Source organism: Musca vetustissima, unplaced genomic scaffold (genome assembly GCF_032173495.1).
Source record: "Musca vetustissima isolate MV318-11 ecotype Yass unplaced genomic scaffold, APGP_CSIRO_Mvet_v1 utg12664, whole genome shotgun sequence".
In the NCBI taxonomy this organism is placed as follows: Eukaryota; Metazoa; Arthropoda; class Insecta; order Diptera; family Muscidae; genus Musca; species Musca vetustissima.
This window is the reverse complement of record NW_026885900.1, coordinates 227,872-243,360: the sequence shown is the minus strand read 5'-3', so window position 1 is coordinate 243,360 and position 15,489 is coordinate 227,872. Positions and strand designations below refer to the sequence as shown.

Sequence of the window (15,489 nt, the reverse complement as noted above, 5' to 3'; positions counted from 1 at the left end):
ATTCGCAATACATGATCTGTAGAATATGATCCTTTTTCTATGGGATATCTGAAACATTGGATTATTTTCTATATAACATCGTACGTCCGGATTTGTAATTTGTTATATAGAGAAGTTAGTAATCTCTAGACCTCGGATTTTTGCATATTTTTTATGCTTTATCCGATTGGACTCAAATTTTGTATTTAGGCGTTTCATGCTTTAATTGATCGATATTTGGGGTCATGTCAAAAATATGCAAAAAATATGCAAAAAATATGCAAAATATATGCAAAAAATATGCAAAATATATGCAAAAAATATGCAAAATATGCAAAAAATATGCAAAATATGCAAAAAATATGCAAAATATGCAAAAAATATGCAAAATATGCAAAAAATATGCAAAATATGCAAAAAATATGCAAAATATGCAAAAATATGCAAAATATGCAAAAAATATGCACGGTATGCTAGGTCGATATGCGTTAAATATATGCAAAAAATATACAAAATATGCATTGTCGATATGCAAAATATGCAAAAATATGAAAAATATGCAAAATATGCAAAAATATGCAAAATATGCAAAATATGCAAACATATGCAAAATATGCAAAAATATGCAAAATATGCAAAAATATGCAAAATATGCAAAACATATGCAAACATATGCAAAAATATGCAAAATATGCAAACATATGCAAAATATGCAAAAATATGCAAAATATATGCAAAATATGCAAACATATGCAAAATATGCAAAATATGCAAAAATATGCAAACATATGCAAAATATGCAAACATATGCAAAATATGCAAAATATATGCAAAATATATGCAAAATATGCAAACATATGCAAAATATGCAAAAATATGCAAAAATATGCAAAATATGCAAAAATATGAAAAATATGCAAAATATGCAAAACATATGCAAAATATGCAAAAATATGCAAAATATGCAAAAATATGCAAAATATGCAAACATATGCAAAATATATGCAAAATATGCAAAAATATGCAAACATATGCAAAATATGCAAAAATATGCAAAATATACAAAAATATGCAAAATATGCAAACATATGCAAAATATGCAAAAATATGCAAAATATATGCAAAATATGCAAAAATATGCAAAATATATGCAAAATATGCAAACATATGCAAAATATGCAAAAATATGCAAAATATGCAAACATATGCAAAACATATGCAAAATATGCAAAATATGCAAACATATGCAAAACATATGCAAAATATGCAAAACATATGCAAAATATGCAAAAATATGCAAACATATGCAAAAATATGCAAATTATGCAAAAAATATGCACGGTATGCTAGGTCGCACTATTAAAGATAGAACTTTGAAATTTTGCACATATATTATTATTACTCCTAGGATGTTTGGTATTGGAAATGGGATATATCGGTCCACGTTTTAGTATATCGCCATATAACGGTTAAATATGTTTGCATGTTTTATACATATATTTAGCAAATTTTTCATAATGCCCCAAAAATCTAACAGTTGAACCATGGAACGCATACATACAAAATTAGATTTCTATAGGTTAAAAATAAAGAAAGCACACAAATTCGAAAACTACCATGAAAAATCTTTTTTTTTTTGATTAAAATAATTGCATATGTGAAATATGTTGCTCATATTTTGCATATTTTTGCCAATATTTTTCATATTTTTTGCATATTTCTCGCATATCGACCTAGCACACTGTGTATATTTTTTTGCATATATTTTGCATATTTTTGCATATGTTTGCATATTTTGCATATTTTTGCATATTTTGCATATTTTGCATATTTTTGCATATTTTAGCATATATTTTGCATATTTTTTGCATATTTTGCATATATTTTGCATATTTTTGCATATTTTGCATATGTTTGCATATTTTGCATATGTTTGCATATTTTGCATATATTTTGCATATTGTGCATATATTTTGCATATTTTTGCATATTTTGCATATGTTTGCATATTTTGCATATTTTTGCATATTTTGCATATGTTTGCATATTTTGCATATGTTTGCATATTTTGCATATATTTTGCATATTGTGCATATATTTTGCATATTTTTGCATATGTTTGCATATTTTGCATATGTTTGCATATTTTGCATATTTTTGCATATTTTAGCATATCTTTGCATATTTGGCCTATATTTTGCATATTTTATGCATATATTTTGCATATTTATTGCATATCGACCTAGCATATTTTGCATATTTTTTGCATATTTTGCATATTTTGCATATTTTTGCATATTTTGCATATGTTTGCATATTTTGCATATGTTTGCATATTTTGCATATATTTTGCATATTTGTGCATATATTTTGCATATTTTTGCATATGTTTGCATATTTTGCATATGTTTGCATATTTTGCATATTGTGCATATTTTTGCATATTTTTGCATATTTTAGCATATATTTTGCATATTTTTGCATATTTGGCCTATATTTTGCATATTTTATGCATATATTTTGCATACTTATTGCATATCGACCTAGCATATTTTGCATATTTTTTGCATATTTTGCATATATTTTGTTTTGCATATTTTGCATATATTTTGCATATTTTGCATATTTTTTGCATATTTTGCATATTTTTTGCATATTTTGCATATTTTTTGCATATCTCGTGCATATGCAAAATATGCAAATATGCAAAAAATTAAAAAATATGAACCCTTCAAATAATTCTAAATCCTTTGAAACGAATTTGTGTCCAATCAGAATTTCGATATCTTCATTATTAAAAAATATGCAAATATGCAAAATCCGAGGTCTAGTAATCTCCAAATGTTAATTTTTGCTCACAGACAATTTCAAGACTGAAAAGAGGTAACATAGTCGTCAATGAAAGAGGTAACATAGTCGTCGGTCGGACCGAAAATTTTCAAACCTCCTCCATTAGGTGTGTGTATTCAAAATACTTAAACTAGCTCGGGATTGTGTGTCAGTAATATTGTTATCCTCTGAGAAAGCGATGTACAGAAACTCACGTTGAAAAATTTGACTAAGATTTTCAGCATATCGAATGTAGGTTGAGAAGCCAGCTTTGACAAATTTAGGACCCAAATTGAAACATTTTCCAAAGAAATGTTGTACCCTCACAAACTTAGAATGTAAATTACTGCAATTTCTAGGACTATAAAAATACCTGAAATGGACTGGATGTTTAATATATTTTCTATGATAAAACTTTAATATATTCTGCCAAAAGATTTTTCACACACAAACCAAATTCGAAATGGCCAATTGGAAAATTCCAAATTTCAGGTCATAATGTATGTCTATATAAATCTTGACTTTCAGAGTTTTTGATGTCTAAAAAAATTATGACGGAAGAATTTCAGTAAAAGTTAATGTTTTAACATATTCCACATATAAAAATCAGATCAGATTTTCGATATGTTTAGGGCCTAACCGATTATTTCAACCTATGTAGCTGGAATTTTATGTTCCGTTTTGTCAGAGGTAAAAAACTTATTAATTCGATCAATTTTGGGTAATTTCAGTAGATTTCTCATAATGGAAGGCCTTTTCACCCTCGAAGCTTACCTCCATCTTTAGTAGTACAAACCAAATTCCTATCAGAATATTTATTATGCAACATTGGCATAAGGTAATAAAACACATCAGGTATTGGAATATTTGTTATTAAAATAAACATTAGTGACACATCCATACAATTAAGAAGAAAATAACAACCTGGACAAAATTACCACTTATCCAGGTTGGTTATTCATTGATTGTTGTCCCTGTAAGACTTGAATAATTCAAAAAGATTCCAATTTGGACGGGAAAGAAATCCCCAATAAACGACACTTTCTGACTGTTAACTATCTGGGCATACATTAAAGCGAATTGAGTGTGTGTGTTGGTTCTTCGGTTCATTGGACGTTTATTGGGTCGTTCGATTTTCGTTTTCTGTTATTTACTTTGTGTTCTGCTGTTTGTTTTGGCTGGTCTCTTTCCCAGTGAGAATGAGGGAGGTTGGTAGGCAATAAATCAATGGCGCTCTACTCTAAAGGTAGGCGACATTTTTGTAGGCTCGCTATTAAAAGTTCATTAATCTCTGAGGTTTTAATAATTAATTCTCGCTACTTATTATGGAAACTGAATAGCTGACATATTCTCCTGCCTTTATTACCAGTAAAACAGACCCTTAAGCTTACTGCAGCAGTAATAGTGCTAAGCCATAACATATGTCCCGAATATGTTCTTTTAATCTCAAAATATGAGAAATTTCAATTTACTTAGGAGTGATGGGGGGCAACGTGGCCTGCTGTTGTGGTCACATGTGACATAAAGAAGCGATTTGTAGTAGGGGGCTGTGGGTACACACCCATAAAATGTCTACTTCTTTGTATATGTGGTTGCTGTATTTATCCCATTGTTGTTGTTGCTTTTTATTGTTGCTATTGTATTTAATGGCATAAACGTGACCCAGACTATGAACGACGACAAAGGCCACAAACAACGAAAGGAAACCGGAAATCAGCAGAAAATATTCCACAGCAATTCATCAACAAAAAGTGAAGCCAAAACCAAGCAACTTTGTTAAAGTTTTCAACAAAGAAGAAAAAAGGAAACTTTTTTCAAAAAAAGTTTACAGACTGTTTAAAAAAGGCAAAGGGGTTTTAATGGTATTGGTGGAATCACATGTAATTTGGCTGAGTAAAAAATTTCAAAATATTTTCTTAGGGCTTCCACACTTTGCATTTTAGGGGAAAAACTTTCCTTTCAACTTTTGTTTTGAATCAGCAAAAAGGAGGAGATATTGTCTTCTTTAATAGATGAAGATGCCTCCACCAAGAAAAGATTTCCCCCTTGTCGTTTCTTTGGGGAATACAAAAGTTAAATGATTGCCTAACCAAATAATACCCATTTATAAATGGGTCGGTCGGTCACGCATCGAATTGTTGTGTTAGCAATCCACTTAACTTTAAGTGAGTACACTCGTGTTAAGTTAGACACACACACACACTCATGCCATGACAACGCTTGCTGAAAATGAACTTGAAATGTATTTGAGAAAGTTATAAAGTATCCAATGTGACAATTGGAGGGCGGGCACTGGTTTATTTTGAAAATAATACATTGTGAGGGTCACTTAATATTCCTAACATAGTATGTAATTTATGTTCATGGGTATGTATGATTAATATTGAGTATTTGATATAAATCATACGCCAGTATCGTTTTTAAATTGGACAATTGTGGGCCACAAACACAATGAAAATTGACTTCGTGGGAAATGGTTAATATCCATCAATGTGACCATAGTTTATACAATATATTATATTTTTATTGTTATATTAATTCTGCAGCCAACCGACCGCAGTTACTGCCCTCCTTTCTTATTCCCTACCGAAGTGGATGTGAAAAACTTTATCGCAAAAAAATTTTTACAAAGGTTCATATTTTGACAATAGCTGTAATTTGACATAATTTTGACATAACCTTCTCAATGTTCCGTCACATTTTATGTATTTTCATGATACTAGGCACGTGTTTAAATCAAATTGGTATTTTTTTTTTAATTGGGGTTCTTATTTGGTTAACAAACTTTATTGAAAAAATGTCCAGTTTACACCAATATTTTGGCATCGTTCTCTTATAAAGGTTTCGACGCCTATTATGTATTTTAATGATACTGCATGTTTTGGCATATACCCCATAAAAGATCCAACAGGTTTTAATTATTTTGAAGTGTATTTTCCAACCGATGTAGCTCTCGTTTTTCACATCGAGTTATTTTATTGGGTAAAAAAACATAATCGGAAAATATTTCAATATAGGTTCATGTTTTGACACAGTCCCCTTCTTAAGATCGATATAGACCTCGTATGGTGGTTAATATAAAAAAATATATTTTTTAAGAACCCGGTTTGATTGAACAGACATAGGAGTATTACTTAATCAATATATAATTCTATATAGACGGAGGTTAAAAAATGGATTTTGCTACAAAAATGAGTTTTTCTTTCGCAGGCTGGCAATTGACAATTGACAATTTTCATGCCAAGTCCCTTTCAAATTCCATACTAGCTTTAATGTGAATTTCTATTTGTAGCCTATACAACCTTATATTCAAAGCTTCAGGTGGACAAGTACACCTGAGACCAGCATTGCGGTATATTTTAGATCCTAACTTTCATCTAATCCATAACAAAGCTACCCTTAAACAATTAAGCATATATTTTCCCCAATTTAAAATTAGTAATAGCTAATCTGAAAAATTTACTTTTGACATTTTAAGTATTTTTTCTTCTACTAATTGAAAAATGACTCAACATATCCTGTATATACACCCATCCTTACCCGCTCTCACCATCTGCCCTTAATGCGTCTGTCAAATGTTAGACCTCGTCTGCTTCTAACTGTTTCTAATTAGTTACTGTCAAACTTTATTTCTAGGATTTGTACAAAGTTCTTGAACAAGAACAACAAAATCTGACAGCGAGAAAAGCGCCCCTCCTTAAGCCACAACTCCTCCCTAAGACGACGAAAGAGTTATAAAAGAATAAAAATATTATTTGTTTGTTGTTGGTGTTATTGAGGTTGTTTACATTTATCGCTTGATGTATACATGTGTGTGTGTGTGTGTGTGAGTATTTGTGTTGTGCTAAAAGCAACACCTGATGACCCTGAACTTTTGTATTTTTATGCTTTTCTTAACGCAAAATGGTATTGTAACAAAATCTTCAATTTTATTCGCAAACCTTGCAAAGTTGAGAAAACACCACCCCGCTGCACAAAAATAATGAAATATTGACAATTTTGTTGAAAATTATTTCAAGAAATAATTACAAAAGCCACAAAAACAACAACGACAAGCAGCGTTGTGTTTCTTACCCTTACTAAGAGTTTTACAAAACGCGTTTTGCCTCCTCACCTCCACCTAGGAGGGGCTATGCGGAGCAGTATTGTTAACAATCTCATTAATTTGTTACAATTTGAATGTATGGCCTGGCAAATGGTGGAACCAACACAAGGTGTGTCACCATCATCCAAATTGCGGAGCCAGCCGTTTTCCTGTTGGTGGGCGGTGTTCACGGCTTGGTTCGTGTTATTGTGCTGTGTTTTTTTGCCAATCCAAGGTCACGACATGTCTTAATTCCTGGGCACGGTGTCAGAGTGTGCTGTACGGTGCTGCCACATTAAAGAACATGAACGGACCACAACAACAACAGCAACAATGAAAACAACATTGTCAACATTTATTTGAAACAATTTAAATGACTTTCATCCAAATTACGGTGAACTTTTAGTGGTGCACCTTAGTTGGCAATTTTCTTTTATTTTTATTTTTAATTTTTGTCATTGTCAGTTAATTTCTCGCAGGGTGGCTAGAGGGAGGAAGGGTGGGAGGAAGAGACCCTAAATGTGAAAATCATTTGTGAAATTGAGCAGGCCAAGGGATTTTAGTGTGTGCTATTAAGCGGTCGGTGGGTCGGTCGGGTTGGGCTGGGTGTGGTGGTATATAAACCGCTTAAATGCAACAGTTACATAAACTATTTCGCATGCACATTTGCTCGCTTTGCCAATAGTTAGCAGTAACCCAGCACGAGCAAATCCTTCTGAAAAGTATTCTCCATTACATTATCGCGTTTCGGATTGTCATTTAATGACCTTCATTGGCAAAACAAAACAAAAAAAAGAGGCGAAAAGTACACAGGGAGGGATGGCAATACCCACACGAGCTATACTCAAAGGGTAATCACATTAAATAGCTGCCTCAAATGACACGCCTTGACAATGAATGTCAACAGCAATAATCATCAAAGCTTACAAAAACAACAACAGCAGCAACACCTCCACCATCATCATCGTCGTCATCGTCACCAGCAGTACAGGACGACAATTATTTTTGAATGACAGTTTTTTGTTTTGTTTGACAAAGGACCAATAATAACAACAACAATAAAATGCATTCAGGATATTCAAGGTTTTAAGGCAATGCGAAACCATTGCAGTGCAATGACAATGCCAATGCAAGGGAAAAAATAATAAACAACAACAACAGTGACACTCCAACAATAACAATAAAACTCACTCCTCACTCTCAACATCAGCAATTACAGTGTCAATTTAATTTGTTCTCAGCTATAATTACCACATTAATTCACTTATATTTTTTTTATTTCGCAGCTGATGGTCATCATAATGCGATGCGAATCGTGGGTGAATTAAATCGCTTAAAACAAACAGTTGTCGACATTTGTGTAAGGATCAATATTTTTTTTATTTTTAATAAAATAGATAAGGTAACATGTCCGGTCGGACCTAAAACTGGTCGGAGGCTTAAATAGGGGGCGCTGCGTCAAAAACATGTACCCACACGAAATATTACCTTTATGAAGACCTTCAAATCGGAGAAATTCCTATGTTCAAAATTATTTTTGGCTATAATCATCTCAACAAACTTGAAAAAATATTTTCAAAAATCCACGCCAAAATACACGTCACCGGTAGACCATTGAAAAAATATTTTTAAAAATACACAGCACCGGTAGACCCTTAAAAACATATTATTAAAAAATCGAAGCCTTTGGTAGACCCTTGAAACCATAATCTCAAAAAACCCACATATCCGAACATATCCACAATCCCTGAACATCCACATCCCTGAACATATTTAAAAAAAAAATAAAAAAATTCACGGTAGACCCTTGGAATTTTCTAAGGTCAAACTATAATTTGTGAGATAATCGAAAAAAATCGTATGTCAAAAATTCTTGTGTGTGCGAGACTTTCTCAGCAACGAACCTATTTAAATTTTTGGTCCATTTTATCTGAAATATCTAAGGTCAATCTATATTTTTTACGACAATAGGAAAAATTCCTATGTTCGTGTATAAGGCCCCTCTCAACACGAATCTATTTTATTATTATTATTTTTGCAAGGAACTAATTAAAATTATTTCCGATGCGGGGGTTTGAAAAAAGTTATTTTGGATCGTCCTGATCAAAATATTTTGTACCTCTTAGTACTATTTCCTAAAAAATATTTGCGTATAAAACATTATTCATCATAGTTAAAGGTATGTACTAAATTCCAGAGTCCTTTATAAATCTTTGACTGCCTTTTATTATGGATTTCCGAAAGATCAGCCTCCACCTCACTCAGCACACAATTCCTATATTAAATTTTATCTTTTTTATGGTATATGACATTTCCTTTAAATTTTTAAAAATTCTGAAAGTATCCTTGACTTTTAAGAATTTAATTCTCAATTTCAATTCTCAGTTTTATTTATTTTTTATTTCAAAAAAAGGCAATGTCATTTGCAGCTCCTCTTTACCTTTACATTTCGTGCACTATATAAACAACAATAAATCACAATTCTGTGTCAATTTATATTTGTTTATTTGTTGATTTTCCGACATAACCAACCATTCATTCATTTATACTTAAAACATTTTCCAAAAGAAAAAATCAAGCAAAAGAAGAAAATACAGATGAATCGTTTTCTTTGCTATTGGGACTAATTGGACTGCAAAAAATACCAAAGGTCTGAAGGAAAATATCAAACTACCATCGGTCATAGCGGTTGGTTGTTTTTGTAAAATATCACAAAAATGCCAAAACCCCCCTATTAATTGGGAGGCATAATTTTCGGAAAAATGTACAACAATTTGGATGAATAAAATTTCAATTCAAATGAATAAAAATTGAGGAGGTCTAAAATGAAAAGAGATTCCAATAAAATTGGTAGATTTGGGTTGAGTTGATTTTAGTTCGAAATGTAAGGTAATAGCTTTTAGTTGTCTATTTCAATATTTATTAATAAATAATTCAAAAAGTAAGAAGAAGATGAAGGCATGTCACAGTATGACACTTTTGTTTTTAAATCAGAATATATAACTTTGTAACGTGTGTTAAGATTTTTTTTTAATTTCATTGACTTTTTTAATTATTTTCTTTTAAAGTTTTAAACATGTGTCGATAATTGTTGTTATTATTATTTTATAACGAAATTTTACTTTAGTAATTAGAAGTAATAATGAAAAAAAATGTCGATAATTAGCGTGTGAGTGTGTTGCCTGCACTCTAAAGTATTTTTCGTTTCGAAGACATACTTTTGGAACATTGACTTTTAATTGGTTTCCTTGTAATTAAATTTCTAGCGATAAGAAGGTGGGTCTTTTCGGCTCCAACTATAATTTACAGTGACCACCACCAGCTCCCCTCTTCCCTCTATATACAACAACAATAATAATTGCCTTGTAAACATAACTTTAAAATGAACAATTGAACGAACGAAATACCAAGGACAGTTTTTGTGTGGTAGCAAAATGGGCTGTCCGAAAAAAATCAAAATCACAATCACACACACACACAAACGATATTTAGCAAACAACGAAAGCCAGTCAAGTTTTGCGTGTTATTGTTTAATAAAAAATCCTACTCAACCACATACTCCCAAACACATACACATAGGTCCTTTGAAAAATATATATTACATATAAAACCTGTATATAGGATATATTATCGCATTTATTTTATCAATGCCCAAAGAACTATAAAAACCATTCTCAACTCAACAATGAATGACATTCTAACTCACAAAAACCGTCGTCGTCGTCGCCGTCGCCTTTGTCCCTTCAACCTGCCTAAATATCCTTAAACAGGCCATTGTTATTACCAAAAGATGGGGGAGAAAGATTTTCTTTTTCTTTTAATTTGAAATCTGACAAAAAGAAACTCAACAACTTGAGAAAAGGAAGAGGGAAGGAAAAAACCCAAACAAATGAAATGTTATGTCTACAAGTCTACTTCATTATTAATTGCCTCTGACGCTATTTTAAGAAAGAAAAATTAATGTTAGATTTTGTTAGCCAAAAAGGTATTAGAAAGAAAGAGATTTTTCGGTGTATAATTACGTATTATGATGGAAAAGTGTAATAGTGATTAACTTTATTAAAAAATTAGAGAAAATTATGGTTGTAAAATATAATCAAACCTGTTGAGCTGATCAAACTATATATGGTCAGAATATTTGACTAAAATCTTTATTATATGAAAATGTCGGGATTTTTATATTGAGTCTATATATAAAGTATCGCCGTAGTCACTTCCTGAAATCACCCCTGGAAGTATCGCCGAAGTCACTTCTTGGAAATCTCACTGAAGTCTCTTCATGGAAGTATACCCACAGTCTCTTCTTGGAAGTATCGCCGATGTCCCTTTAGAGTTTTGTCCGAAGTTGTGCAGAAAATAGAAAGTTCCCTTAAAATTTCCCTTTATTTCACCGTAGTTTCTTTACGAATAATTTGTTTAGAATTCGCAAAGAAACTCGAATGTTCCTTTCGATTTTTTTTTGATAAAACTTTTCGAATTCGTGGACACCTTTACACAATTTTTGTTCTGATTTCCGTACGAATTGGGCATCAGAATCGAAAACTTTTGCAGAATAACGTTCCTAATTCGGAAAAAAATTGGACATCAAAATTACATCGAGGCCATGTAAAAACCTTGACCTATTTTTAGAGTTGTCTGTGGAGAAGTGCTTTTACCACACAGAAAAATGCCAAATTACATCCACTTCGGCTACTGGCTATTTTCTTTAAAGAAGTTCTTAACCCATCAAGGACCCAAATCGCCAAATTAAGCCTCTTCTGCTGAAAAATGAGTTTACAACTTATACTGAAAATATGACGGAAACTTATTATGGAAGCTCTACTAAAACATGGACCAATACATCCTGTTTTAAAGTTCAATCATAAATATTGGAATCTCTATCGTGAATTTAAGAGACAGATGACATAGAATTTAATTCTTTCGGCTTAACTATTAAGATCGAGTCAGGGTCTAGCCAAAAATAGCTCGTCTCGCTACAAGAGTCTTCTAATATATGTATGCAATTTGGATTATGTCCAGCACTCTAATAAATAGTTAAAAAGTCTACAAATTAATTCAATATTTATATATATTAGAATATAAATATTCAATTAATTTTTAGACTTCTTAAATATTTTTCATATGTTCCTTATTAAAATCGAATTTTTATTAAATATTTCAATGTTTAAACATACACATGTAACGATTGACAACATTATTATACATGTCGTCTTTGAGGCCAGGCCATTCACTCATTTCCCACATTATTTATGTAAATACAATTGTACGTAGAGAAATAAAGAAAAACAAACGGCGTAAAATAAACATTACATTTGAGACTCGATGATGTGTAATTAAAAGTCAAACTAACACACACGCACATATTCACACACATTAATTATGTTTCATATACTGTATTTATCATTTGTGTTGTTGTTGTGGTTGTCGCTGATGTTGTTTTTGTTATTTTTACATATCCTCCTCGCACAAAAAAATCCATTAATTTCTCTTCTATAATTACAGTCAAATATTTGTATGCGCTCCCCATTTCCAATTGATAGCCAACCGGGAAATAAAACAGAGAGACTGGGGATGAAAAACCACAATAAAAAGAAGGATTTGATTTTTAAATATGCAGGTAAGAATGATAGACTTTCAGTCAGAGAGAGAAGGTATTATTGCAACATGTTTCAACCACATATGCAATTGAAGGAAAATGCCAGTGGCGGATTTAAACAAAATATTTTATTAATTTGAAATGGATAAACAACAATTCCTGACGATTAAAGAACATTTAAAACGAATATAGAAAGAACCATATCAAGAAAAAATATTTTAAATCATATTTTGAAATCGAAGCAATTAAAGCAAATGATATTTCCAAGATATTTTTTCCCCATCGATGACCAGTCACCATCCAATTCAATATTAAAATCCCAGCAGCTTTATATCATCTGCCAATGGCAAAGCTGTGTATTGGTCTGTATATCAGTCAATTTTTTTTTTTTTATTTGAAGAACCCATCAAAATAGTTATACCTCAACATAACCGCTACCCATTGTTTATTTCAACAACGGCCACAACAACAACAAAAAACGCAAAAGTGGTTGCTGTCCGATTTATAGTTTTTTGTTGCTGTTGTTGTTGCTTTGTTTTTGTGGCAAGTCTGCAGCTTGTCGTTGTTTTCAACATTCCAACAGAAATCTATTATTGATGGCGCCAAACTCAGCAACGACGAACATAGGAAAACAGCATAGCATGCAATCGAGCGAACGACTGAACAGTTCGGACCAATATGTTGTTGTTGGCAAGTCCAATTTAGCTCAATGTTGCCAGCTGTTGCATTCGAACAAGAACAAGAAAAAACGCCCAGAGTTTTGGATTTTTTACAATATTTTATTTTACAATATGTGTGTGTACTTTCATATGTTACCACCGTGCATCGTTCCTCCTACCTCCCTCTCCCCCAAAACAAATAATTCTTGTCCTTGCAGTTTTGCAGAAAAAAACGAATTCTCCGCCATCATTAGTGGAGCAAAAGCAGCAATTGTTCTCGATTTGTGTGCCACACACAACAGAAAAAAGGAAAAAAGTTATGTTCTGTTTGTAGCACATGAAGTGTTGCCGGTGGGCGGACCAGGAGGCGGAGGAGGGAACATTGCATTCAAAGTGGAACAGCAAAAAACTCGAATTAAATTGACTGAAGTTGTTTTGTTGAAAGGACCTAAAAAAAATGGAGAAAAAGGATAATGGGATTTTTGTTGTTAGGGTTGCTTTGAAAAAAAAAAACAAAATCAGAAGGAAATGCATCAGGATATAATGATTTGTTATTGGTAACAGCAGAATATTATTGGAAAGTTGTTTAACAACAACTTTTACAAGCTGGGATATTATGGTCACAACTCGATACTAAAATGATAAATAATAATCCGCGACTTAGTGTCGCGGTTAAATGGAGATTGCGTGAATTGGAGGATTAATTGACATTTAAATTCCCCATTATTCAGATAATAGCGACCTTTCATATCTTGGATACTATTTTTGTAGTGCATTGCTTCAAAATTGGCCTCGTTCGACGAAAATATCATCCCAGCGTTTAATTCTGCAAGAGCTGAGACTAATAACTAACCACTGGGGAATGCTCCGGGGTCAATAGCGTCCGTCTGTCTGTATTTTTAAAACGAAGTGTTTGGATTTAATTCTTCACATTACAATTTTTGCACCATGATCTGGACTTTTTCTCACCCCGAAAATGGTTCAGTTTTTTCGAATTTTGACATAAATATCTGCTGACGACCATTTCTTAAATTAACCTCTTAAATATAACTTCTTGCCTATTAAAATATGGTCATTGGAACTTTTTGTTAAATTCCCATAACTCTTCTGTCAACATTCCGAAACTTTGCTGAAGAAGAAGAAATTCTTTCGATTGTCATGGTTGACATACAACTAGTCAACAATTGACCACAAGTGCTGTAACATTTATGGAACATATTGTAGTGTGGTGGGGTACAACATAATCGGAATCTCCTGTTGCTTTCTGAAATATTTCTACATACATAATTACATGGTGTGGGACGAAAGTCCATCACAACTTATGATTTTACAACAAGTCAAGGCTCATAAGTTCAAAGTAAGTTGTAATCTTCAACTAACAAAAGGGGCTAAGAGGCCTAGAGTCAATGGTAGACAAGACGAACCTTGTAATATGAATAAATTATTATTGTTCTTGTAAGATATTTTTACAAACAGGAATTCTTATCCTTTTAACATTCTTACAAAAGGATGACATTGTTCTTTTTTGAAAGATTACATACAAGTTATATACCTTGAATATTTTAACAAAAGATTTGTAACCAAGTTTTGTTTTCTTTTCTTCCTGGTCATCATTGTCTTATCATTTGTCATTTCTTTTGTTCTTTTTGTTCCGCAACCTTTCCCGCATAGAAACAAGAAAAAAGACGCGAACTGCGTCTGAAACGATTTTGGCGTTCGCCAAAAACCACTTCATCCGAAGATTCAACCGGATACGAGAGTCCAACACGAGCCAAGAGCTCCTCGAATGATGTCCAGCGCTTTAATCATTTGCACTATACAAGTCTGGCCCAGAGTGCTCCCTCGCATGATGGTGGTGCGGATAGCGAAGGTGGTGGTGGTGGTGGCGTTGGCGGCAGTAAAAATAAAACATCGCTGGGCAATGGTGGCTCCACTTCACTCAACAACAAACCCACATGTTCATTACCATTACTACAAGTTTGGCCAAGTCAGGTAGGTATAAAATGTGAAATAAACAAACACACAGACACAATCACACACACACATACAGTCAACAAAATGTGACCTGACCTTTTTTTGTTGAGGTTATATGTAAAGCTTAGATTTTTATTGTGTTGATAAGAAATGAAAAACAAAAAAAGCTAAAGACAGCGTTGAAAATTAATGCTTTGAAATTTCTTTTTTTATTATCTGAAAATATACGACAAATAATTGTTCTTTTGTTTTTTAATTATATTTTCGTTTGTTTATCGAACATCCTTTTTACGCTCACACATTATGACATTTTATATAGTCAAACCATCAGTGGCTGTTTTACATTCAACCAGGTATGGAACAATGGA

The 15,489-nt window shown here is 32.2% G+C and overlaps 1 protein-coding gene across 1 annotated transcript in view; it reads left to right on the top strand.

The window, feature by feature from the left end:
• The window catches only part of LOC133333214 (uncharacterized protein DDB_G0271670), a 39,695-nt gene that overhangs the window by 20,922 nt on the left and 3,284 nt on the right, over positions 1 to 15,489 (top strand). The window contains exons 2-4 of the mRNA XM_061541542.1: positions 12,395 to 12,509; positions 14,819 to 14,919; positions 15,040 to 15,139. Of these exons, the coding sequence (XP_061397526.1) occupies positions 12,504 to 12,509; positions 14,819 to 14,919; positions 15,040 to 15,139 (207 nt within the window). The 5' untranslated portion in view covers positions 12,395 to 12,503. The remainder of the gene's footprint in view (positions 1 to 12,394; positions 12,510 to 14,818; positions 14,920 to 15,039; positions 15,140 to 15,489) is intronic.